Consider the following 26,719-nt stretch of genomic DNA (forward strand, 5'->3'; position numbering starts at 1 on the left):
ATTATTTATGTGTTGAAAGAAACTTTTAAAATAATCTTTGACTTTTGTTGCAAGTCTTTGTTAATTCTGAGCCTTTGCAGATTCAGGCTATTTGCTGATATTCTGCCTTAGTTATGTGTCCCTTAGTTATATTGTCCTCTTTGTCTTCCAGTTTACTAGAGAGATCTTTGTGCAACCATACTGGTTTCTTCTTGGATTCTAAGAACCCAACAGGATAACCCTGTTGGTTTCTTAGAATTTGCTTAACCATTTGATTTGCTAACACAAAGTGGGTTAGACAGAATGGTTTGATGATGACATGTATTGGAGACTTTTTGAGTTTTTAAGTTTATATTGAAATAATCTTTTGGATACATAGTACTAAAAGACAGGTTATGACTATTTTAAATAAATATAAAATATAAATATGAAATATATATAAATATAATATAGCAGTTTTTTAGGGAGAAGTAGGCTGTGCACTCACAAACATCAGATACGTTAGTGCTTACTATGTCAGACATATGATTACAATTGTTTGCGTTATCAAATGTGTAGTTATCAGGATTTTTGCCACACCTGCAAGATGGTTATGACAATAAAAAACTGCAGAATTTTGAAGCATGGAATCAGAAAATATCAACAATGTCAGCATGTCTGTTTCTATGGATAGACTATGTCCTGTATCTTTTTATTATTTTTACTTTATTTCCCCCTTGTACTTTTTACTTTTCTATTTCTATTTTTTCTGATCCACAAAGAGGTGTGAAGCAACTAGTTTAGCATCTCAAGATTGGAGAGGCCAAAGTCTTTCGTTAAGAGTACAGGAAACGAAAGAAACTGCCAGTTCAGTTGTGGGTGCACAGTTCAGAAAGGACAGAGACATATTTAGAGGAGGTCTGTCACAATGGTAAACAATCTGGAAAGCAAACACTATGAAGAGTAGTTAAAGGAACTAGGAATACGTAACCTACAAAAAGCAAAACTAAAACTATAGCATTCTTCAAATATCTTAAATATTATCACACAAAATAAGAAATTGATTTATATTCTGTTGTCTGGAGGTTGGGTCTAGAACCAGCGCTTAAAATTACAAGTTGTCAGACATTAGAAAGTACTTCCTGACTGTATGAATTGCTAGCCAGCGTAACAGACTGCCTCATGGTGGCAAGTTGCGCTTCACTAGAGACCTTTAAACAGAGCCTGGTCATCTGTCAAAGATTCTGTGGTGGATCCTGCACTGAGCAAAGGGTCCCTATCAGTGGTGGGTTGCAGGCGGTATGCCCTGTAAGGGTGTAACGTGCCTGCCTGAAGCACTGGGTACCATTCCGGTACGGTGCTCCGGAGGGCCCACTCGCCCAAGCTCCTAACCTGTATTTGAGCTCTTTGGTGCTTTTGCGCATGGAGCGCCTAGCGCCGCTCCGCCAAGCAGCTGGAGCATCGCGGAGGTTTATGGAGGCGTCGCAAGAGGTAAGGACGCATGCGCATGCTGCGCCCGTATGCATGTGTGCTGTGTGCATTCATGTGGACACCGGGATCCAGAACCCACCACTGGTCCCTATGGTTTCTTTCAGTGCTGTGATTCACTTTTTATACATTTGGGAAATTGTTCTATCAGTGTTTCTCAACCTCAACAACTTTAAGATGTGTAGATTCAATTCCCAGAATTCTAAATCCAGCATGTTAGGAAATTCTGGGAGTTGAAGTCCAAACAACTTAAAGTTGTTGAAATTGACAATACAGATTCACTGGATAAGGCAAGAAGTTAAAGCCCAAATAGTACTATTTGGAAAGGGAGCAAATTGTAAAGAATGCAGCTCTGTGGTCTCTTTGTATGGTGTATATGGAATCATTCTCCCAGTCATAGATTGGCCTGGAAAAGAAGCCCAGGCAAAAGTAAAGGGAGCTTTGTGCAATCTGTGTAGTCTGCTGTTATAGGCTGCACCTGCCACTTCAAAGAAGGAAAAGACAAATAATCACATGACTTCCTTAGTGCTTGAGTAAACTCTTAAGGCCACAAGAGCAGGATTTGGATTTTTCTAGCTTTTTAGCTGTTAGCATTATCTTCCAGTGTACATGTGACATTTCTAAGTCAGTGGGTAGGATTAATACCAGGGGCAAAACAAATCATGAACTTTAAGGCACTTCCACATATCACTGTTTCCATTTCCTGTTCCATGCAGAGTAGAACAGAACTGCATATTGACCAAGCCTATCAGTGCTCTCACTTCAACCATCAAAATATGTCATTCAGTCTGTGCCTTCTCCAAGATATGCACTCCAAGATACCTGAAGCAACAATATCTTATTTAGATTGGTAGATTCCCCACCCTACCCATATATTTCTACAACATGTGTACTTTTGGGGGGGTCCATTTCCCAGAAATCAAACCAAACCTGAGCAGTTGCAGTATAGGTACTGTTGGGGGGGTTGTGGTGGGGGGTGAGGTGGGGAGGGGAGACACCAAACACACACAATTGACAGTTACTAAGAGTTGGATTTATGAAACTTCAAGCCACCTTCTCCTTTAATAAGAGATTGGCTAGAGATTGGAAACACAGTATAAAAATACAGCTAACTGAATAGCAAGCATCCAAAAGCTCTGCCAAACTTTTTTTTTCCCAAATGGAAAGATGACAAGAGACAGCTGCAGAACTGTTGGAAAAGTGAGCATTGCAAATTTAATGTGTTTTAAAAGGGTCTGCTATGGTTGCAAACAAGATGGCTAATCCTATGATCGCTCAGCAGTCAAATCCATGGAAGACTGCTTTTCCTGCAATGTCCTTACAAGGAGTAACTATCCAGAGCGCATGTGGGTAATTTCCTACCTTCTCCTTACCTGGGGAAGTTCCGAAGAACTGGTCTACTCACTGGTTCTTTGGCCTTTGCTTCTCAGAGCCATCTTCGGTTCACCATGACACCAAAACGCAGAACAGAGCATTTAAAATGCCCAAAGTTTGAATAATAGTGTACAAAAGACAGGCACTTGTTAAAAGTGAGTTACACAAAAGCACCATGTATACACATGATTTCTTTGTTATGTAGTTATCACGATAGTTCCTTCAAAACATGCATCATGATATGTTCACACTCATTTGGGTTCTGCACCCAGTATTCTTGAAAAAAAATGCTTCATGAATTTCGAGCAGCCATTGAAAAGACTAGGTGTCCGTTCCCCCCCCCCCCCTCAAATGATCACTTATTTATAAGATATTGAGCATGGTGATTAGGTGAAATATTGCACTGCTTAGCAACTGCAGTTTCTGTAGTCCCAATTGCAGTTGTTAGGCCAGGACTTCAGTTTTCCTGCCATGCCATGCTCACCTCCATTTCAATTCCCATCACCCACCTATTCCCCCCCCCCCATCTTTGTATTTTTGGCCACCCTGCATTCCATTGCCTCTGCTGTCCACCAGCACTGCCGTCTGAGACTGATCTTCGCCATCTTCTTCCTCCCAATGCTGGTGAGGTGCAGCCAGCCTGGCCCTGCATAAGGAAGCTGCTGGCCTCGTAAGGCCTTCTTGAGGCCATGTATAGAGTGCAGGGTGGAAGAGGCGGTGGAGCACAAGACAGCATGGTTGGCAGAGAGCAGAGATGGAGGGGAGGGGAAATAGACAGGTGAGGAGGGTTGTAATGCACCTGTGGTTATAAATGTGAGCAGGCTGCCATGCACCCATGTTTTGATCATGTGAAAACAGGAGGCTGTAACAGCTGTAACTTCCAGGACCAGGTTTAAGTACCATTTGTTCAGCCCTTGTTGAATGTTCAGTTGTGTATTTGAATAATTGCTGAATGAATGTTTAGTGAGGACTATCTATTAAGTGAGGCAAGTTCCTTTTGTGTTCAATCACTCTTGGCCAATAAAGGATATTCAAACGGCCAATCTATACCCATTAATAAATGCAGGTTGGTATACATATCTACTTTCTATCCCTCTGTTAATGTAACCCATTTACTTCATTTTATGCCATTAAAAAGACTTTTTGTAAATCCTCTTTTCTTGGTTATGTACTGATAATACTGTTGCTTTGGGCTTGACACTTGACATTTGACACCCAGTGAAGTATCTGAGAGTAATTTTGAACCTGACTTCTCTCTTGCCAGTTCAACACCTTAACCACTATACCATTTTAACCTGCCCATGTTCCATCATCATGTTACTTGAGAAAAAGAAAATCTATATGAATGTAAAAGGACTATATTGTTCCACAGATGAGATGTTTGGCTGTTGTTTTATCCTGATGTCACTCATTTTTTTCAGGTGGAATACCTCTTGAAGAAGATATGTACAGCTATGAGCATTGAGCTTAATAGTGGGGAATTAGATGACTATTTTTCCCAAGAGACCCAGCAACAGAATGGTTTGATAGTTTGGCAATTTCTTGATTTGGTAAACTCTGGCCGATTACTGCGTGGAATTGAGCGTGAGGCCATTAGCATGGCCATTGAAGAGGTTTACCAAGAGATCATTGGGGATGTGCTTAAACAGGTAAAGAATTATCTCTTAATTAGAAGAATTGAAAAATGGCTTTAATAAGTAGATAAAAAATGAACTACGGCACTACCAAGTTAAGAGTAAGGCCATTGAAGGCACCATATCAATCATGACTACTATATTTCCTGTATTATGAGATTTAAAATGAGACACTAAGCTATCTTATATCCATGTACTTCTGCTAAGCATCTGGCTGGGATGATGAAAAAGTATGAGTTGGTGGTAGCTCTTTTCTCTTTAGGAAAATCCTTACTGTTTTGTCCCTCAATATTTGCTGGCCATTCAGGTTATCCATTGAATAACTAATAATTGGGTTAATTGGTTAATTTATGACAGTAATGAGAGAAGAAAAATATGAGCAAGGACAGGTAGTCCTTGGCCCACAACTCGTTTAGTGACTGTTCGAAGCGCCAACAGCACCGAAAGAAGTAACATGACTTTTTCACACTTAATGACCATTGCAGCATCACCATGGTCTCAAAATTCAGATGCTTGGCAACTAACTCATATTTATGACAGTTGCAGCGTCCTGGGGTCATGTGATCACCTTTTGTGATCTTTTGACAAGCAAAGTTAATGGGGAATCCAGATTTACTTAACAATCGTGTTACTAGCTTAACATCTGAAGTGATTCACTTAACAACTGTGGCAAGAAAAGTCGTAAAATGAGGGCAAAACTCACTTTACAAAAGTTTCCCTTAGCAACAGAAATTTTGGGCTCCATTGGAGTCGGACGTTGAAGATTACCTGTAAAAGAAAAGTGAAACACTTAGTGAGATTAGTGAATCCGCTTTGATTATGTGCAGTCTCTAACATCTCATCAGCAGAGAAAAAAAAATCACGAGGAAGAGAAGACTGGAGCTGGTGGTGGAACTGGCTTGCAAGAGAGCACCTCGCTCTCCCTTTGTGACCGTTATTGCAGCGGAAAGCACTCTGATTGTTCAATTAGCCATACACACTTCCCTCATTGTGCCAGTAGTTAAATAGCATGATGCACCACCCTTATCTGTTCCTGTTTGGCTCACAGTCAGGAAATAAAGTTTGTTCACAGCTTTGGATTTGTTCCTGCTCCTATTTTCAAAAAGGCTTATCTGGTGCATGTAACTGAACCCTAAGACCCTCTCCAATGGTTTAAGACACTTTGAAAGGATGTGGATTTTGAGTTTTGATTTGAGGATTTAAATTTGGGGATGATTGAGATCATCAATCCTCCACCTTGCCGCCAGCATCTCTGCACAAAGAGGAAGGAAAGTGAGTCAGCATTCGTTTTTAAAAAAAGTTTATTATTATTATTTTTTACAAGCATATCAATGCGTGAACAGTATGGCACCTGAGTGTCATACATTCTAATACAAATAAAACTAATAGCATTAATCATAATTATTACTTTCAACCAACATATATTTCTAATGGTAATACATATTTATATAAAGTTGCCATCTGTCATTATTTGATTATTCCATGTTTTCTCTTATTGCTCTTATTTTATTATATAAAAGTGTATACACTAATATTCCCCTTTTCTCTTATTTCTACTGTATCTCTGATTCTAACTTTTAATCATGCATCCTTTGTTAAAAAAAACATTTTTATCCTACCTAACGTCTAGTCATGTCACCTACTTACAGAGAGAGAGAGAGAGAGAGAGAGAGGAAAAGAGAAGCATATCAAAACAACACCAAAAACCAAAAATTATCTATCCATCATCTCTTGCCCGCTTCAATACTTTAACTGCTATCCTTTTTTTTTCTTTTTGACTTGTCTCCCATCTTCCTCTCTAAGATCTTTACCTCTTTCTACATCTGCTTCTTGGTTGTTCAATCTGAGTGTTTTTCCCACCTCTACCTCCTCCACTGCCTAGTTTCCAGGATTTCTGCCCATGCCCCTATCTCCCTTTTAGAGGTATTCTCAGGAATGCGAGTCAGTATTCCTGATAGCCACAAATCATGTGAGCAGGAGCAAACCAGGATGCAGGAGAATCAATATATGGCACATACAGAAAGAACAAAGACTGCAGCACAAAATCCCATGCAAGGTGTTGACATTTTATTTCCCCCCCACTTTCATTTATCACTTCGGAATTACTAAAGTATTGATTGTTTAGATGGTTTGCTGTTCTATTCCAACATACAATATGCAGAAATATCTTAAGTAGTTAAATAGGCTGTTCTTACATATACAGGAAAATATAGTGGTAGAACCGACTGAAACTATTTGGGCTACAGATAGTGGATCTCTCTTCTGAACAGGCTTCTATGTAAAACCCAGAATATACAGAAATTAATCTAGGTGAGTGGGTGGGGGTTGGTTTTACCTTTCAGCCAACTGTGTTGATTTTCTTCATTCATGAAGAATGGTTAACAAAGAGGAGCATCCAAACGTGGAACCAGCTTGATTCTTTGCAATCCAATTTGCCACTGAAGGATTTTGCTTCTCAGTGGAACAGGACAAGCGCTATTTAAGAAGCCTTGCATTGCCATGCGCTGCATAGTATCCAGATGGTTGCTTTGTCATGTGTTAAATTGCATAGTTTACAACCATCCCACACTGGATGTGCTGGATGTGTTTTGGCTCCTTTTTGTGACTTTTTTTTTTTTGGTTAAATGGTCTTTTGTAAAGAGCTGTTGTACAAATCTTTGCTTATCGTGTGTGTGCTTTTCCTTTTCATTCCCACTACAGGGCTATCTGTGGAAGAAAGGCCACCTAAGAAGGAACTGGTGTGAGCGATGGTTTACCCTGAAGCCCAGTGATCTCTCATATTATGTGAGTGAAGAACGTAAAGAAAAGAAAGGGAGCATTTGTTTGGACAGAAATTCATGTGTGGAGGTAATTGGACATTTTTATTACAAAAGAGCATGTTGGCCTTTTATACTTCTCATGGTCACAAAGTATAGTATGCTGTTTTATTAAGAGATTAGTAATGTATGTTCGCCTGATGCCAGTAAATAATTGGTTCCTTACATGAATGTGAGGAGTGGTGCTTTCTCTTCCAGCTTCAAGGCATGTTTGAATGTGATGCTCTCCAGGTCTTCTCCTATCTTGAAGACAGTACAATATATAAAAGTCAAAAGGGTAAATTTCCATTAGTTCTGCATTTCTAACAAGTACAAGATTTATATTTTCAAGAGTTTAAAAAAAAACCATTTTTAGAGCTTTTGGAACTGTTTTGAAGGCCAAAATCTCATGCAGCTTGGTGGTATTTTTTTCCTTCACTTTGGTTTAGCTCTTCAAAACTTTTTAAGGCAATCTAGATTATCAATTATATCAACATTTACAGGGTGCATAAATGTAGACCAGTTGGCCATGCAGTGGCTCAGCAGTTAAGATGCTGGATTTGTCAACTGGAAAGCCAACAGCGGAGGTTTGAGACCAGAGTGTTGCGTGATGGGTAAGCTCCCATCCTCATCCTAGCTCAGTGATGGCTAACCTTTTTGTCATCGTGTCCGCACCCATAATGCAATGCACGCACAACATCCCTACGTCCTGCCCCCCTGCACATGCGTGTGCGACCCTCGGTGCTCCCCCCTCTGTGATTCATGCACCCCCCATGCCCCATTTTGGGCCTAGTAGGCCTCTCTGCAGACTCCTGGGACAAAAAATGGGCCACCGGGGGGGGGGGTGCCGTCCCATGCATGCGCACGTGGCCCCACGTGCATGCGCACGCCCCCCTGCATGTGCACACGTCTCCCACATGCGCCCCACCCCTGAGCATGTGTGGCAGAGACCCGAAAATCAGCTGGCCAGCACAGGAGGCACACACGCATGTGCGGTGGAGCTGAGTTGGGGCAACGGCTCGCGTGCCCGCAGAGATCTTTAGGCCACAAAGATCTCAATGGTTTTGCTATAACTGTCAGCCTCATCAGGTAAACCAGACCAGAAAATAACTTCACATGAAGGTTAAACTACTTTTATTGAATTAGTTATAACAAAAGAATTATGGAAGCCTGATTGTCTTGCACTTTCTCCCCTTTCATATATTCAAGCAAATTAGGGATGCTTTTCTTTGAGTGACTTCTAAATGTTACATCCTTGCTCTTGTTAAAAAAATGTTTCAGTTCCTATTTTCTAGGTAACAGTTCTTGAACATTTCTGCCTAGGTCACCTTCCTTACTGTAATAAACCAATTTAGCTATCCCCTTCCAAATGAAATTTGCATTTCTGTGAAACTCTCCGTTCTGAAAAAAAAAAAGTATTTGCTTATCAGCATATTATTATCTCATGTCTTTTATTCTGGCTAGAATTAAGAGATTGACAAGAACTAGGAATTGAATATGGACTCCAGTCTATTTATATAAAGGTGGAGTAATGAGGGGCAAATTTTCCATTAGAAAATGAAGAGGATTCAAACAGGAATTTGAATCGAGAAATATCATTTTGTAAGGTTTTCCCAATTATTCTACTCCTGTGATAAACAAGAGTCATTCAGTCAGGAGATAAATATGGTGATGTTAATATGCTTAAAGTTGTCCCAATGAGCTAAAAAAAGCCATTTGTGTGGCCTGTCAGCAAAATTGTAATAGGAATGTGGTTGTTCTTAACTTGGGAGATGACATAGGAAAGGGGACCATCTTCAACTAGGTTGGAAGCAACAGATTTTGTCCTTATTAATACTGAAGTCTCCCCTGTTACACTTGAGATTATAGCTAAGTTTTACATCTCTCTCCTTTTCTGATTCAAAGATTTTGCCTGATAAAGATGGGAAACGTTGCATGTTCTGTGTGAAAACGTCTTCACGGACCTATGAAATGAGTGCCTCAGATACCAAGCAAAGACAGGAGTGGACATTGGGTGAGCATTCTCATGGTGCTTTGCATTGCTGCATGCCAGTTCTCCCTTGAGATGATCTGAGACGAAGAAGTTGAACTGCTTAATAACAAGTCTCTCATTTTTTAGGCAGACTTCTTTATGGACTGGCCATCTTCTTGTAGAGCATGACTGAACTTAATCAGATTGCTAGTATTTTTTTACCAAAGGCTAAAAAGCATCTGTGCTTTAGATTTAGTGTCAATGTTGGAACTAGTTTCAGATTTGAACGCAGGTTCTTTTAACAATGTTATTTTGGAGCTCTTTATAGAGATCCTTGTGGAGACCCCAAATTAAACAAGTATCAAGTAGCTTTTTTTTGCCTCAATTTGAAATAAAGTTTCCTTGGGAAGACTGTTCCACAGTAGAATTGTGAAATCATTTTTTTTAAATACAGTGATTCTATTAAAAACTGTCACAACAATAAAAATGAATACAAGCTAAAAGGAAATATTTCCCAAACTACACTGAGTTGTGTAAACTTGTCTATTCACAGTTGCCACTTTTGCAGCTCTGGAATCTGTTTTGGCAAATTGCAGCATATTGATCTAAAACTTGTGATTGACTGATTTTATATCCTGAGGCAAAGGGTGTTCCTTAATGTCTATGACCAAGAAAGCAAAAGGTTGCAGCCCTGCTGATGCTTCTGTTCCCTTGGCAGCCATCCAGATGGCAATCCGTCTCCAAGCAGAAGGTAAGAAGTCTCTGCACAAGGACTTAAAGCAAAAGAGGAGGGAGCAGCGGGAGCAGCGGGAACGAAAGAAGGCTGCCAAGGAAGAGGAAATGCAACGCTTGAAGCAGCTTCAGGAAGAAAAGGAGCGCAAGCTGCAGGAACTGGAGCTGCTCAAGGAGGCTCAGAAGCAAGCAGAACTTTTACTCCAGGAGGAAGAGCAACGGCGCCAGCAGCAACACGAGGAGATGCAGAAGATGTTGGAAATTCAGCTCCAGGAAGCAGAACAGGTGTGCATGTTCAAAGTAGATCCTGGGAGATCCCTCGCCTGTTAAAGATTTTATGTCAATCCTTGAAACAGAAATGATTAGAATCTTAAGCCATTTTTTGAATGGCTTGCTCTGTTCCACAGCTTCTTCTCACGTAAATCATGTTCTTGGGAACATTTAGAATAAACTTTCTGGTTGTGTTAGCATGCAACTATTTGAAATGCAAACAGTAATGGAAGTTTGCCTTACTTAAGTTGAACATTATGATTTAATTGCCTAATAACTGTAAACATGGCTTTCTTATGATATCCCTAAATAGCTAAGGGCATTATTTGCCCATTAGATCAAGAATAAAAGGGGGGGGGGGGAGTAATGGGCAAAGTATGATCACACAGAATGTGGTGAAGGGGGATATACAATCTCAGCCAGTTTCTTATGTAGGCCTAAGGAAGCAGACTAAACATTTATGGTTTATTACTGTACAGGTTGTAACATGCTTCTTAATAACATGGTGAACTGGTAAACTGCTTGCCTTCATGGATAGGTTCCCTATAAATATGGACCTGCCTTGAACTTTCTACTTCCTGTTGCCTGTGGCATACTCTTGACATTTTTAATGCAGACAAAACTCTAAAAGGAATTGCAGTGCATCAGGTAGTACTCTGACTCTCTATGAAATGAACAGTAGCAGAAAAGAATGTTAAATTTGTACAGTAGAACATTCTGAACAAACGTGTCATCCAATTTAAGATAACAGTGACCTCTATCTGCCAAAAAGGGTAATGCAAAAGCCTTAAATGCCAGCGTAGCCTCGTGTTCTAAATGTGGGACTAAGAAGTCATTTGCTTTCATTCAACCTACCACATGGAATTGCTGGTTTGGGAAACAAGAAATGGAGGAAATAATGCACTATAAACTCTGTTGAGCTTCTCAAGGGGTGCTTTAAATCTTACAATTAATTAAGGTTCTTTGATCTAGGATTGAGTGATTTACTTGTTTTAGGTAATGCTATATCATTTGCACAAATAGGTGTATAGATTCAGCACTAGAGGTTCAAGGAACCTTAATGAATAAGAGCAGCCTCCATCAGTTTTGACTGGCTTACTATTGCAGATTCTCTTGGGCAAAGATAACTCTGCCACAAGGTCCAAATTCAGTTACTGCAAACTGCAATGTATAGTTTTGCCTTGTGGCTTTAAAGGGGCTGCAGCTATATCAGAATTCTGTGACTATATTTAGTGGGGTCTCTTACTGGGACTAAAAATTGAAGATGGTGCATTCATAGCTGATTTGCTGCTCAGTCATTTTCAAGGATGTATTACTGAAAGAGTGCAGAGAAGAGCAACAAAGATGGTTAGGGGACTGGAGGCTAAAATATGAAGAACATTTACAGGAACTGTATATGTCTGGTTTGATGAAAAGGAGGACTTGGGGAGATGATAGCAGTGTTCCAATATCTCAGGGGCTGCCACAAAGAAGTGGGAGTCAAGCTATTCTCCAAAGCACCTGAGGGTAGGAGAAGAAGCAATGGGTGGAAACTAATCAAGGAGAGAAACAACTTAGAACTGAGGAAAAAAATTCCTGAGAGTTAGAACAATTAATCAGTGGAACAACTTGCCTCCAGAAGTTGTGAATGCTCCAACAATGGAATTTTTAAAGAAGATGTTGGATAACCATTTGTCTGGGGTGGTATGGCGTTGCCTGCCTGGATAGGGGGTTGTACTAGAAGACCTCCAAGGTCCCTTCTAACACTGTTATTCTGTATAATGGGTTTTTTAATTGTTTGTTAAGTCTAAACAGATCATGAAAATATTATATTAAGGAACCCCCAATTTCTATGTAGGCTTCTTAGGCCTTTTCACTATAAGAACATACCCTCCTAATTGTTCTCCTGAATGCTAATATTGAACCAGTTGTTGAGTGTAGGTGGCCATTCTCTTGTACAATAAACGTCTAGTAGAGCTTAGGTTGCGCCCCTTTGCAGAGTGTTTACACTCAGCTTTAGAAACCTGCTTACTCACTTAAGCATTCTTATGATCTCATCAGTTACTGTTTTTAATGGTTTGTTTGAATACTTTTACTGATTTCTATAACTTAATGGTCTTATAACTGTTATAAAACAATTCTGGCAGAAGATGTAATTACATAATCATTGAGTCAACATGAACTTGATAGCACATAATTCTTTTTTAAAATCAAAATTGTTTATAAGTCATAATAACATTTTAATAAGTTTTGCCCCAAATAATATATTTGCAGCCATGATGATCTGTTTAATTTTTTTTTAATATGTACCATCATTAGTGACGTATATCTGCTTTCTTCAGATATGGTGGATTCATCATCTCCACCCACCGTTATAATCTAATAACCTAAAATGTGGCAGATTAATGGGTGAGTGTGGATTATATATGGAAAATAATAACATTGTTGGTGTCCAACATTGGACACCAACAATAACATTGTTGGTGTCCAGATAAAACAAGAGACTTTACTAGTTACCAACTTCACCAACTACAGCTGAGCACTAGGCTGTTTTCAGCCCTATGATGTTAGCCAGGATACATTTTGGCTGCTGACTGCCTTTACTTCACCTACCTGCAGGCTCGGGCTTCTATGCAAGCAGAGATGGTTCTGAAGGAGGCAGAGGCAGAACGTCAGCGCAAGCGCATCGCAGAACTGGAAGACATGCAGGAACGACTGCAAGATGCTCTGCAACAGGAGATTAAAGCTCGTCAAGATGAAGAGGCTGTGAGATATGAACAGGCCAGGTAGCATTTGCTGAATAGCACTGATGTATTGTAACCTGGGAGGAATTGTAACCCAATAAGAAAAGCAAATAAGAAATGATTTTGATGACATAATTCTGACTATTTAAGTATTGAATCTATTTTTACGATATTCCTACTTTGAAATATCTCAAAGGCAGTATGTAATTATGTACTTAATTAAAGTGAAGGAAAAACAACAAAATATTAGCAAATGAAATTATAATAAATAAAAACATTAGGTAGGTGTAAAAGATATGTAACAAAAACATAAGAGAGTAAGCTACTTTTCACAGGAAAAGCCTGAATGAAAAGGTGGGTCTTCAAGAATGCTGAAACACGGTCATCTCCCAAATGTCAGGATCAGAGGTGGGTTGCTGCCCGTTCAGCCTGATTCAGCCGAACCGGTAGTAGAACTGGGTCGCAGAACCAGCAATGACCCAGCCTGACATACCACTGGTTCTCTGGCACAAAGCGTGCACGCAGCGAACCGATACTAACTGGTTCAGGAACCCACCCCTGGTCAGGATGTAAACATGGGTGTAAACAGGGATGCAGTGGCTAAGACGCTGAGCTTGTCGATCAAAAATGTTGGCAATTTGGTAGTTCGAATCCCTAGTGCCATGTAACGGAGTGAGCTCCCGTTACTTGTTCCAGCTTCTGCCATCCTAGCAGTTTGAAAGCATGTAAAAAAAAAGTGCACATAGAAAAAATAGGAACCACCTTTGGTGGGAAGGTAACAGCGTTCCATGTGCCTTTAGGCATTTAGTCATGCTGGCCAAATGGCCATGGAGACATCTTCGGACAGCGCTGGCTCTTCAGCTTTGAAATGGAGATGAGCACCTCCCCCTAGAGTCGGGAACGACTAGAACATATGCGTGAGGGGAACCTTTACCTTTAAACATGGGTACCACCACAGAGAAGCTGCTCATTTGAAATAAATAGCAGGATAGAAATGGTGTAAGATGATACAGAGAAAGACCAGAGAAGAAGCAGGTGTGAATTCCTTAAAAAGAGCATCCCCAACAAATTATTTCTCCCTCACTTTATGACACCATAAGCGACCATTCCCAGAGAGGAGACAATCTGTTTCTTTTGCAGAGCAGAATTACTAATTTCCTTCAAAGTGTTATAGGATGCTTATGAATCATGGGACTAACCCAAACTTCAGACACTAAATCACTTACAGAATGAGAATGAATTAAAATCCTGTATAACTTTGTTAGACTGCTGGCAGAGGAGGAGGAAAAACTGAAGCAATTGATGAAATTGAAGGAAGAACAGGAAGACTATATTATCAAGGCCCAACATGAAAAACTGGCCCTCAAGCAAGAGATGGAAAGCAAGAGCAAGTTTCTGGAAGAAACTAAACTGCAGCTGGAAGAAGTCAGATTTAATAGGGAGAGGATGGACCAAGATGTCATGGTAAGCACTGGAACTGTGCCTGTTTTTTCCTCTTTGGAAGAGATTTTATTTTTTTAAACCAAAAATGGGGGATATTTTTTTACCCCCCTTTCATACCCTATGAATGCAGCAATTCCCAACCCTTTTGATACGAGGAACCAGTTTCGTGGAAGACAATTTTTCCAGGGACTGAGGGGGAGGGGGAGGAAAACACAACCTAGATTCCACACATGCACAGTTTTGTTCGCCCCTAGCTCATCTCCAGTTGTGCTGTCTGGTTCCTAACAGTACACAAACCAGTACCCATCTGTAACCTGGGAGTTGGGGACCCCTGCTTATGAAACATGCTATTCCCAGAGGTGAAGCAAACCTCCACTCTTCCAATTTCCCCCCCAAAAAGTGTTAAAATCTAGCTTTACCAATAAGGTAATAATAAAGGTATGATGCAGTCCTGGGGATGGCTGGTGACCTGAGAATACCTCCATTCCCTTGTTAAACCCCTAGACCTTTGAATTTTGTACACTGAGCTTTATCTTTACTTGGAAGTTTTAACCTCTTTGTTTTGTGCTTTTATTTATGTATTTATATTATTTTATTACATGTAGAAATTAAATAAACAAACAAATAAACAAGCAAATAAATGCATACATACATAACAACATACATATAGGCAGACCTTCCATTTCATTCTGTATTGCTGTAGCTAACATTTCCCTTTTAAACACTTTGCTCAATATTGAAAATAAATGAGGTTACTGGTATCAAAATACTCTTAGATTTTACACTTTGAAAGTGTTAATCTGAGTGCTCTTGCAAGTGATGTTGCTGGTATTATTATGGTATTAAAATGACCAAAAGGTTTTTACATTTTTATTTTTAAAATATTAAAATATTAAATTTTAAAAATTATTATTATTATTATTATGCATTCATTTATTGTCAATTAATTTATGCAATCTAAGCTAAAGAGTCCCCAGGCAGAGAGCAAATACACTATAGAAAAGATGATCTCAGATGCATACCTCCATTGTAATTGAATGTTCAGATAGGATACAAACCATACTTTGTAAATAGTTGTCGCATGGATTCAGTTTGTCAGTCGCAAGGATTCAAATTGATTCATATATTGAAAAATCTGCAACTTAAACAGTATTGTTGTAGAGGTTTGAATTAATTCAGTAAGATTGATATTCATTGAATTGATTTAGTGAAACTATTAAAATCAATATTTACAAACCTACTAAATGCTGCTATTTTTCTGTTATACAAGTGGAGTAGTTGGGCAGCCATACTTTGTGGAATTCATTACTTCCTTGGTACTTTCAAGTATTGAGTACTATTACTATAGATATTTTTATTTGTTTGTTTAACTAAATACTTTTAAGTACAGTTGTTTTTGGGAGGGGCAGGGGCTAAACTGAGAAGTCAAAAACAAATGTTCCAGAAAAAATTACAGTTAAACTGCCTCCTATTATGCCAAGAAAAATGCATGAATGCATTTATGTAAGTCAAGATTTCAGCTAATTGAAGGTGATTTTACTTTAATCTCATTGCGAGTTAACAAAGTTATACCACTAGATGGCATGCACTAACCTGTTACAGTATTCTGTTTTAAAAAATTAAAAACGAAAATATGCCAAGATCTCAGGAAATCAGAAATCTCAAAAAAATCATCCTCTTATACAGATTTGGCCATTTAATCTTTAAAATTGAAAATAATTGTTTAAACGTCATTTTAATTCTGATGTTTGTATTTTAGGGCTTACAGTGCATGAAACTGGATGATTGTTCCCATTGCTTGAAAAAATTGCATTATTCCACTCAATAATAGTTTAAGATTTCTTTGCATTTTCAATAGTATCTGCTGTATAGAATTAAAGAATTGTTGCCAAGCATACTTATAGGTAAATGTGGCTGCAAATTGAGATAGAAGATCAGATTTTTCCCTAAGGATGCTCCAAAATGGGTTAACGGATCTAATGTCAGCCCTTCAAGAGAGAACCAGATCAGGAAACTCACTCCACATGATCAGAACTATACTTTAGATACAGTAGATACTCTATACTTTAGATTATTACAAAAGAATCTTGCAAGTCTGTTGTATTTCTGCATCCTTCCCTCTTCAGTGAATCAGGGAAGATCATTTGGAATATCTTCTTAATACTATCAGCTTTCCCAGAACTTAAAGAATACTTCCATCCTGTTTATTTACATAATGATTTCTGATTAGCTGCTTCAAGGCTGTCTCCTTGGCTATCTACAGCTAGTTACTTATAGCATCTGATCTCATCGACTTGGTTTATTTACTGTGTGAATTTAAAAAAACTCATCAGAGCTCAACACAACCCTACTTTTGATTTCCCTAATTTTGATTTTATTACATTTTAAGGGGCTGGTGATCAGCTTTAACATTTCAGTTTCAAAATTGCTTGTTCTAAATAGACTATGCTTGCCCAAATTACGTCTGCAGAGTAGTGTTTTTCAACCTTGGCAGCTTGAAAATATATGGACTTCAACTACCAGAATTTCCCAGCCAGCATGTTAGCTGAGGAAGCTGAAAGCCACACAGCTTCAAGTTGCCGAGGCTGAGAAATATTGGTGTAGTAGAGAATGCTTGATGAGAATCCCATTCCTCATAAGGTTTGACCAAAGGGGAAGCTCTGCAGATACTTCTAACCTGTGGAATGTCTGCCATTAGAAGCTTAAGAAACATGCCTTCAACTTTTAACATTCAAAAAGCTTAAAAACCACAATTTTAAAAAATGCATTTGGCAACTGAAGCAAGAATGGGTAGAGGTACCCAAGTTTGGGATGAATCCTGTTTCATGTTAAAAACGTCATTAATTTATAATACTCTAATTGTTGAATGGGTATGCTATTTTTGATATACTGATTGTGTTAATTTGTTGTTTACTGTATGGTTACCTATTGCATGTTGTTTGTAAGCCCTTTCAGAGTCTGGTGATTCAAGAGACATCAAACTTTTTGCAGTAAGTAAACAGTCCTTGGCTCCAATGGGCTGCCCTGCCCCTTCCCTAATCTTACCAACACTCTCCTTTTTTTATTTCTTCTTAGCAACCAGTGTCCTTGGATTTTTCCCATTCTCCCCCACCCCCGCCCCCTCTGAAATGCTTCTCCCAAAGTATGCATGTTTCAGAGTTGTGCCTGGATTAAACGTGACTAGTCATGGACCATTCAAAACTAGCTGTTCTCTGCATGGATCGTTCTGTACATATCTACTTACATTTTTTTTTGCAAAGAAAATATTTCAAAGTCTTTTAAAAATGTGAGAAAGAAACAGAGCTCTTTAAAGAAGTTGCCATGACCACTCCTCTCAGGACAATTCTTCTCCCTGTGTTTTAATGGGGCATTTTCTATCTACAAATTGCAAAACAGAGTCCTGCTCTTTCTCTATTTCCCTTCTTAATAGATATTCCACATTTTTAAAAAGCTAGAGAAGAAATAGTAAAATAACACAAGAAATTACAATTAGCTGATAACTATTTTCCCGCTGTGAAATTTTTAATACAATTTTTTATAAAATATTGTTTGAAAAGAACCTGAGAATTGTATCCCAGAGTTTGTAATGATCTTTCAAGGAGACAGCCGTTTTTGATTTAATGCTGGCACCTATAACACTATTGCCTCAAGAAATTCCCACAGTTTCAGTTGTTCCAGTCCTTTTCCTGTTAGCAGGAAAGGGTTTCAGAAAGTGCTCTTAATTGATTAATTATGTCTTCATGTAACATTCTAGGCCATTTGCATTTTCAGTAAAAGAAGTTATATATAGTTCAGGGTTGTACTGTGGAATCCTTAATGCTCTTTGTACTTGCAGACATTTCATTACCAAACTAGGTAACACCATCAGTGTGAATGAGTGTGGACTTTACTCCCTGTATGTATGTATGTATGTATGTATGTATGTATGTATGTATGTGTGGATATGTATGTGTGTATGTATTTATGCCTATATATGTATGTATGTACGTACACACACACACACACACACACACACACACACACACACACAGAGGGAGTGTAGTTTTCTCCTTGGTAAGTTCCTTGATAAGGGTATTGTTTTCTGCTTAATTGTATTTTTGTTGCTCAATATCATATCAACCTTTTTTTCAGTAGGTGTGTTGACTGCCTTCAGTTGATTCACAATTTATAGTTCACTAGGTGTTTACCACTTTGATTACCTAGAAATTACACATATTTTAAACAGTGATAGCATCCAAATCTTCCCCCCCACTCCTCTTCCATTACAGATAGCCCAGCAGAAGCTCCAGCAAGCCAGCACCAACGTAAAACACTGGAATATTCAGATGAATCGACTGATGCACCCCATTGCTCCAGGAGGTATGACTGCAGAAGTATTCAGCTTATGAAGCAAATTATGCAACTGCAGCCAGATGCCTTGTTTCAGGCTTGCAAGTTAAGCACACACAAATTTATAATTATCTGGCTGCCAAGGAATAATCTTGTGCTTTTTGAAGAGACATTGTGTTTGTGTTTGATCTTCTTCCAGAATTTATGACCACAATTGTTTTAAAGATTATTTGTTCTCTTCTACAAGACAACAGATATCCAGGTTGAAGTCCAGCAATCTGGAATATTCCATTTGTTCATATGTGCTGTGCTGTTATTTCCTACCATTGCTAAGTTCTGCTTCAAGAGAGGCGGTTTATAATTTCTAAAACACATATACAGTATTCTGTGTACGTGCGGTAACAGTGATGGGCATATGCCTAGTAATTTGTCCCCTAACTTCTTAAAATAAAAATAAATTTGCCATGTGCATTTCTTTTCTGGTTTATAGAAAAACGTACCATGACAAGCGGAGGATTCCCTGGCTTTAATCCTGCAATCCTGTCCAAAAGAGAGTCATCTGTCAAATTGAAACAAAATATGGAAAAAAAGAAATCTGATCTTGAGAAGAATGAAAGCAAAGAAAACATAAACGGAGAGACAGAGAAGCAGATGCCGATGCCAGAAAAAGATGATTCTGGCTCAGAAACCCCTTGTTTAGCTTCAGAAGAAAAGTAAACCCACTTAATTGAAATCTAGGGACCAGAATATAAGTATCATGGCAGCTTAATGATTATTATAGTTTATAAATAGTGAACATATGTAAAGATTGTACAGGGAAGAATTGCGATGATCTCTGCAGTTAAGCCACACAGTATCCTAGCAGTTTGATTTGTGTGCTAGAGTTAAACCTGAAGGTCTACACATATACATATAAATATTGCTTCCTGATTGAAACTTCAGAAGTATGATTTAAATATGGGATTATGGTTTCCCCAAAGCATGCTTTATTTGGTTTCAGCAGATAAAGAGTTCTGGTAATGCTGTATCCTACTATGGTATTAAAAGTTCTAACAGTTGGTGGTCACAATAGCCACTGCTGTAATATGCCAAGAATTCTGTCATTCTCGCTAAAAAAATAATAATTGTAAAATATATTGTCTGAACAATTGAAATGTGTTATAAAAATTGAGTCTTTTTCTTTTTGGCAGTGTCATTAGTTAACTATTTGTGTCATTCAACTAACCTTGTATTATTAGTAAGTTGAAAGGAAATTAGCAGAGTTTATGTAATTTTTGAAAATGTTATGTTCTAATGTTAATGAGACAAATCAGCATTTAATAGAAAAGGTTACAAAGATAGAAATTTGAAGTTTGGTTTCATTACGCTGCTGATGTATAGCACTATACAATACAAACTTTTTAGCTGAACATTTCAGTTGAAATTCCAAATTAAAACATTCTAACAAATGACTATCCAGCCTGGAGAGGAGAGGCCATTATTTTCCTTGATAAGTGGCTCCACCTTGTTTAAGTTTCCATAGCTAGTATTGAGAAAAATGAATCTTAAGACCCACCTAAGGATTATTTTGAAAGACAGCAGGCAATGCAAGGCAGATCTTATTACATAAAGGGATGCAAACATTACTACTATGTGTAAAGATAAAATTCTAATCCCTGGCATGTTTTTAAAAATTTTAATCCTTCATATTTAACTAAATTTCAACAATCTGGAAAGTAAAATACAATATAAACACAATTGTATTCCATTGTTAAATGATGGAGAAAGATTCAGAGAGTACCTTTTAAAAAGTGGTGATGCCACTCTTGCTTATATCATAGCAAGATATCCTTCTTTATATTGTTTTTTGAAGCATGATGAAAATATTATAAAATATTTTGAATCAGGACAGATACTATGTATATCCTATGAGTAATAATGACTTGATGTACATCTATCTACACTAAAAACAATTTCCAATTCCTGCAGAAGTAATTCTACTCTGGAATTGTCACATTAGGTGGCAGCAGCTAGCTGTTTTTGGCTGATTTTATAAAGGTGAGAGAGTCATCTGGATTTTGATAGTTCATCAAGAAACTCAAGAATTGTAGATGAGATTGGGCGGTTGGGGAAAAAAACCATCCATATAAGAAGAAAATGAAGTGAAGTATTGTACCTCATAAATGTAGAGTTGGTATCTACAACAGGCGAGATAGTAAATACTTTCTAAATTGTACAAAGGTTAATTGAATACTTCCAATTTTTAGGGAGAAAATCTTTCACATAGTAAATTATAGAAAAGATGGTTTCTGAACTAATGTTCACCTGAGCATATTAACTTTATAAGTGCAAGGACAACCAGGCACTTTAGCTTGGCATAAAATAGATCGAGAAATGAGTCTGCTCGTTAGAGATAATTGTTGTTCTGGTGATGGTGATGATGATAAAATGGCTGCTAGTATATCACACAACACGGAATCCGATTTTACAGCATTGTAGTCTCTCTTTTTGTGTTTGTCCCTCTCAAATAATTCAAAATGTACAGTATTTGCTGTTTAGTTTTTTCTGCTTGATTTTCTTTTCTGTACAACATCTCCATGTTACAAATATATGGAGTATGACAGAAGCCTGTCCTCTTTCCTATAGTATCTTTCAATTTGCAAGATTTCTGATCTTGCTTTGGTACCTGAAGTTAGCTTCTCAGTGGCTAAAATGTTATTGGCTAATTCATGCTTAATGTGTTGTGTGAATCCAGAGAATAGTTACCTAAATAGTTGGGCTAATTCAGTAAATCATGTTTTCAGTTAGTATGTTTTATGTGAAAGTAGCTAATGTTATTCAAAATTTCAATAGGTAAATTAAGTCAAAAGTGGTGGAGGAAAAAAATATTGGAATAGAAGTCTAATTAGAGATTACCATACTAAATTCTATGAACTAGGAGTGATTAACTTTTTGATGAGGCAAAATGTGTTTTGGGGGAACAAGGACTGTGGTGTGCAGAACAGCGATGTACAATGGGAGAGATGATGATACAGAGTGGGAGATAGTGCTCCATTTGACAAGATTTTTCTTCAGTTTGGGAAGGTGAGTATTTGGAGAATTTATTTTCATATGTAATCTACTTCAGGAGTTAGAAAACACAAATATATGTTTTATATTTAAAAACAGGAAATTGTGTAACGTTTGTTATTGTCTGAATAATTTTGGTTTAGGCATGTAGCAACTACTACAGCATGCTGTAAAAGAGTCTGGGATCCACAAAAGAGTTTGAAGTGATTTGCTGTCACATTACTGCAGGCCATTCATACCTGCTATGGTCAATATAACCTGGGGAGTAGCCAAAGTACCTCCCTCACCTATGCAGTATTTTCTTTCAAATCTTAGCTTGTGGTTAGCTACTTAATAATGAAAATGCTACATCCTTGCCAGTGGTGGGTTCCTGCTGGATCGCACCGGATCGCGCGCGCTCCCTTTCAGCGCTCCACCTGGCTCGTGCGCTCCCTTTCAGCGCTCCACCTGGCTCGCGCGCTCCCTTCCGGCGCTAAAACCGGAAGTACAGTCTTGCCCCGCCCCTGGCGAAGCAACGACGCCTGCCTGCGCTCCACCAGCTCGGCTGGGAACGGAGATGTTTCCTCAGCGGAGCGGAGCGCCTGAAAAGATTTTTCAGGCGCTCCGCTCCGCTGAGGAAACATCTCCGTTCCCAGCCGAGCTGGTGGAGCGCAGGCAGGCGTCGTTGCTTCGCCAGGGGCGGGGCAAGACTGTACTTCCAGTTTTAGCGCCGGAAGGGAGCGCGCGAGCCAGGTGTAGCGCTGAAAGGGAGCGCGCGAGCCAGGTGGAGCGCTGAAAGGGAGCGCGCGAGCCAGGTGGAGCGCTGAAAGGGAGCGCGCACGATCCGGTGCGATCCGGCAGGAACCCACCACTGAGCTACTGCTACTTCAGAATATCAGCAGATGGGTGTGTGAAAAATATGATGACAAGTTGAGTAACTTGTGAAGGCTAATTACAGGGTTTTAGGTACTTATGTATGCGGTTAAATTGGTTTAAGTCATTTTATTTCCAAAGTCTTGAAAGGAATAATTAAGAATTTATTTTCTATTTAACTGGGCAGATTATGAGAGAGATAAGACATGGTTTTGTAGTTGAGCACAATTGTTAATCCTATTTCACATAATTGAAATACAATAGAACTGCATCCCAAGGAAGCTTTTTTATTAAAGCCGACTCTGGCTAACCACTCTTTTTCCATCCAGGACTGTAAACTGTTGCCAACCACTATCCCAGTTACCAAACTACATTCTAGAATAATTTAAGAACATCCAGACTTTTAATAAGCTGGGCGACCTTGGGCCAATTACTCTCTCAGCCATAGGAAGGAGACAACTCACTTCTGAAAACCTTGACAAGAAAACTGTAAGGACTTGCAACTAATGTATGGGAACTGTCAAGTAAAACATCTACAGAGGACCAAGTTGGTGGAAGCTAAACTTTAAAAAAAATCATGGTTGCAAAATAACTAAAACCACACATTCACACTGCATAAGGAGAACAAAATTGAGAATAGTTGAATGTCACTAGAACAAACTGCTATTAGTTCATCTCCTAAATCTGACCAGAGGTGTGTGTTTTTCTCTCTCCGAAATTCTAAATCTCCCTTTGGATTTATCTTCTCAAATTCCTGGTGTTGGGAGTTGTAGACAAATATATCTAAGGGAACTCTTGGCTGCTCGTTATAAATTACCGCAATAAAAATGAAAACACGAGTTTGAAAAATTACTCTCCGCGTCCGGTAAATAGGTTCAGGTCTCAAAATGCCAAATCCCGAAGCTTCCTTTTTGCACTACTTTTAAAAGAGCTGCCTCGTTGGGTACTGCCTGCTTGACTCGTCATTGTGCGGAACTGTCAAGCCAGCCTCCCTCAGCAACCAAGAAAGAAACCTCTTAATTCCATTTTGCAGAATTAAGAGTACTTTTACTGGTTATGAAAAGATAGCTGCTAAGCAAAGCAAGATCTGAGGCAAAAGTGCGCGAAATCATACATATCAATATGTGACCAAACCCCCTCCCCCTGGTAACCCTCATCCCACTGTCCAATCTGCAAATCCCTTAGGTGTTGTGTGAGTTCCATGTTCAAGGAGCATCATCAAGTTGGTCTGCAGGACGGTTGGCCTTGACCGACACCAAGCACTAATATCCAGCATGCGCAGTAGACTGTAGACCCAAACTCCCTTTTTACAATCTCTCCTGTACTTAAATTTCCCCTCCCAAATACCAGCCCGCCCTCCCCGTTTTAATGGCAGCCGAAAGCAAATAGCGAAACAGAGGCTGACACCGACTACGGTTCAAGGAAGAGCTGAGCGTCTCTTAACCCTGGTTGAGCAATCTCTTCGCTCTCAGGCAGTCCGTTGACACGCACGCACAGGCTCAAGAACGCGGCTCTGCGGGGAAAGGAGAACCCGCAGTCCCGGAGGAACACGGGGGGGAGGGGCGGGGGGGGGGGCTGAGGCGTCTCGATTGCGAGAAACAAACCTTCCTCGTAGGGGGCGGGAACAGGCTTGGGCTGTCGTCGTGGCGATATGCTAATACCGCCCTCGGCCCGCTAGGCGGGCCAATGGGACCCAAGTGCGCGGGTAGCGTCAGCCTCAGCCTGCGTGACGTAGGGAGGAGTGAGTCTCGCTGCTGTGGGCCCCGCGGGAAGGGGGGGGCGTGAATGGCCAAAAACAAAGTTCTGCGGAGCGTGTGACCCGCGAGCGTGGGAGCCTCGCCACCGGCAGGTGAGGTGCGGATTTACCCGGGCAAACTCGGCGTGAAGAGAGCCGCAAAGAAGGCGGTGCGCTTTGGGTTTTTTTCCAGGATTCGGCGTGGTGGGCGGCCGAGCGGCGTTTCAGGGCGTTTAGAAGGCCCCAGAACCTCGTACGAGACTGGGCGCCGGCCGCGTCCAAGCCCCTGCTGAGCCGAACGCTCTCAGGTTTCGGTCCGGTCGCTTGGCTTTGCGTCCGCGCTGTGGCGTCGGCCTCCCCTCGCTCCAGCCTTGAGAGGTCGCTGGCCTGATGCTCGCTGGCCGGTGAAACCGTGTACACGAGTGGCCCCTGTCTCCAGCCTCCCCTCCTCTGGCTCCGGGAAGAGCAGGGTCCGGGACGAGCGCTGAAGGGGATCGAGCGGAGGCAGAGCCACTTTCTGCTTTCTCGGAGCGGCGCGGTAAATAGAAGAATTGGCAAGGATGTCCCTGAGCGTTTGGGCTGGAGCGGGAGGGGAATAGACTTCGCTTTGCTTTTGCTGACTTTCGCCGCCTCTTGGCTTGCTGGTAAAGCGGGCCGGACTCGGGCCTGCAGCGTTGCCTAAAAAGAGCACCGACCCAGCCGGGCTGCCCTTTCAGAGGGTTCTGCCATCTAGGCATGGCACGAATAAGGGCGGGAATGTAAGCAACCACCTGAGTCCTCCAGGTTCTCTGCATGCTCCCTCCCAGGGGTAGACAAGAACAAGGTGTTTCGCTGCCTCAAGGTAGAAAGGTAGATGGTCCACAAGGTCAGGCAGTTATATTTAGGCACTGGAGGCAGAAACGACCATAGATATCTGCTCTCCCATTGACAATACAAAGGGCAGCGCTCATAATAAATACATAAATAACAGGTTGGTGTCTTTTCAAAGCAGCCATAATGGACTTTGAGGCAGCTGAAGATCCCAGCCCTCCCTACAGAAATTCCCAGAGAAGAGGACAAGCAAGGAGAAATAAGCATCGCTCTTCTTCAGTGGCGGTACTGAGCTCAGTCTTTCCCCATTATGTTGTCCAGGAGCAAACCTGCCCATATGGTTTTATACTTCAGTGAGAGAGGGCATGTTTTTGACAATTCACCTTCAAATGTTGAAATGGTTGGGACTGGAGGAAGTATATGAAGGGAAATGGTAAAACATAGGTAAAGCATTTTCCCAGAAAATCCTGCTGCTGATATTACCTTGTCTGGTAAGGAAACTACATTGAAACAAGCTTGAAGAGCAAACCACTGCCAGAATAGGTTTTTTTTTCCTGCTCTTCCCTCCTGACCCCATAAGAGAGAACATATGTTCAGTTTAAAAAATTGATGCCTTAACCTTCATATGTATAATTGTGTATATAATCATAACTAAAGTGAGCTATTTTTTTAAATAAGTTGTCCTACATCAAATTTTTGTTGATATATTCAGATAGCAGCTATACCCCCGAAGCAAAGCAGCTATCGCAATATGAAAGTACACAGTTGTAAGATAACTGGAGTTATTTTGTTTTAAACCTGATACAGTATTTTTTGTTTAATTAATGCCAGATATCTCAGTGATACAGAATTGAACTTTGAATGATCTTTGTTATTTCTTCTCCTTGTCCAAGTTTTGAAGATGAATGCACAATGTACAGTAAAGTCTAATAAATACTGTGCATCTCTGATTGTTCATATTTGTTTTAAAGGATTATTTTTAATTTCATTGAAAATATATTTTAAACCAATGTTATTATGCTTTGCAGTTCTTAAGTTGAGAATTATGATAAAGTTATCTCAATGAAAATGTTTATGTTAAAAGCATACAATTATAACAAAGCGATTAAGCTTGTTAATAGTCGTTTTTGTGAAATTCTTTGGTTGTGCAAGTAGATCACTTGGTCATACCTTGACATCAGGTATGTCTAAATGTTGATGAACATTTAGGATTGTATGAATTATCTGAGTATGGATAGAGATACTGTATTTTTTGGAGTATAAGACGCACCTTTTTTTCTTCAAAAAAGAGGCTGAAAATCTGGGTGCGTCTTATACACCGAATGCAGCATTTTTTTGCCCCCCCCCCGAAGCCCCGCCCCATCACCATAATGGCTGTGCATACCTTTATGGAGGCTTTCAGAGATTCCTGGGGGCTGGGGAGGGCAGAAATAAGCGAAAAATGAGCAGTTTTTGCCCCCCAGCCCCCAGCAGCACTCTATAAGCCTCCATAAGGCTATGCATGCATTTTTTTTGACAAAAAACGGGCCCGTTTTTGTGAAATATGGGTCATTTTT

At 39.8% G+C, this 26,719-nt stretch overlaps 2 protein-coding genes and 1 long non-coding RNA gene across 12 annotated transcripts in view; 2 read left to right on the forward strand and 1 right to left on the reverse strand.

Annotated features, from left to right (window-relative positions):
• Positions 1-20,416, forward strand: part of DEF6 (DEF6 guanine nucleotide exchange factor) — a 65,001-nt gene extending 44,585 nt beyond the window's left edge. Inside the window, exons 4-11 of the mRNA XM_081946941.1 lie at positions 4,242-4,469; positions 7,155-7,301; positions 9,155-9,263; positions 9,940-10,238; positions 12,822-12,988; positions 14,212-14,410; positions 18,658-18,748; positions 19,209-20,416. Of these exons, the coding sequence (XP_081803067.1) occupies positions 4,242-4,469; positions 7,155-7,301; positions 9,155-9,263; positions 9,940-10,238; positions 12,822-12,988; positions 14,212-14,410; positions 18,658-18,748; positions 19,209-19,435 (1,467 nt within the window). The 3' untranslated portion in view covers positions 19,436-20,416. The remainder of the gene's footprint in view (positions 1-4,241; positions 4,470-7,154; positions 7,302-9,154; positions 9,264-9,939; positions 10,239-12,821; positions 12,989-14,211; positions 14,411-18,657; positions 18,749-19,208) is intronic.
• On the reverse strand, positions 10,144-24,333 carry LOC309389045. The gene is made up of 3 exons (XR_014174884.1): positions 24,223-24,333; positions 12,816-12,929; positions 10,144-10,276 (listed from the first exon to the last, which is right to left on the reverse strand). It is a non-coding gene; the product is annotated as an uncharacterized lncRNA (long non-coding RNA).
• A 10-nt stretch (positions 24,334-24,343) lies between these two features.
• PPARD (peroxisome proliferator activated receptor delta) overlaps positions 24,344-26,719 on the forward strand; it is a 146,595-nt gene continuing 144,219 nt past the window's right edge. For 3 of the 10 annotated variants that reach the window (XR_014174885.1, XM_081946952.1, XM_081946944.1), the window contains exon 1: positions 24,344-24,467. The gene's annotated coding sequence lies outside the window, so the exon portion shown is untranslated. Of the gene's footprint in view, positions 24,473-24,792; positions 24,892-25,341; positions 25,449-26,719 lie in introns of those variants that run through there. The other 7 variants (XM_081946949.1, XM_081946947.1, XM_081946951.1 and 4 more) reach the window with 7 other exon arrangements.

The sequence above is a fragment of the Natrix helvetica genome, assembly GCF_964273705.1.
Source record: "Natrix helvetica genome assembly, chromosome: 3".
In the NCBI taxonomy this organism is placed as follows: Eukaryota; Metazoa; Chordata; class Lepidosauria; order Squamata; family Natricidae; genus Natrix; species Natrix helvetica.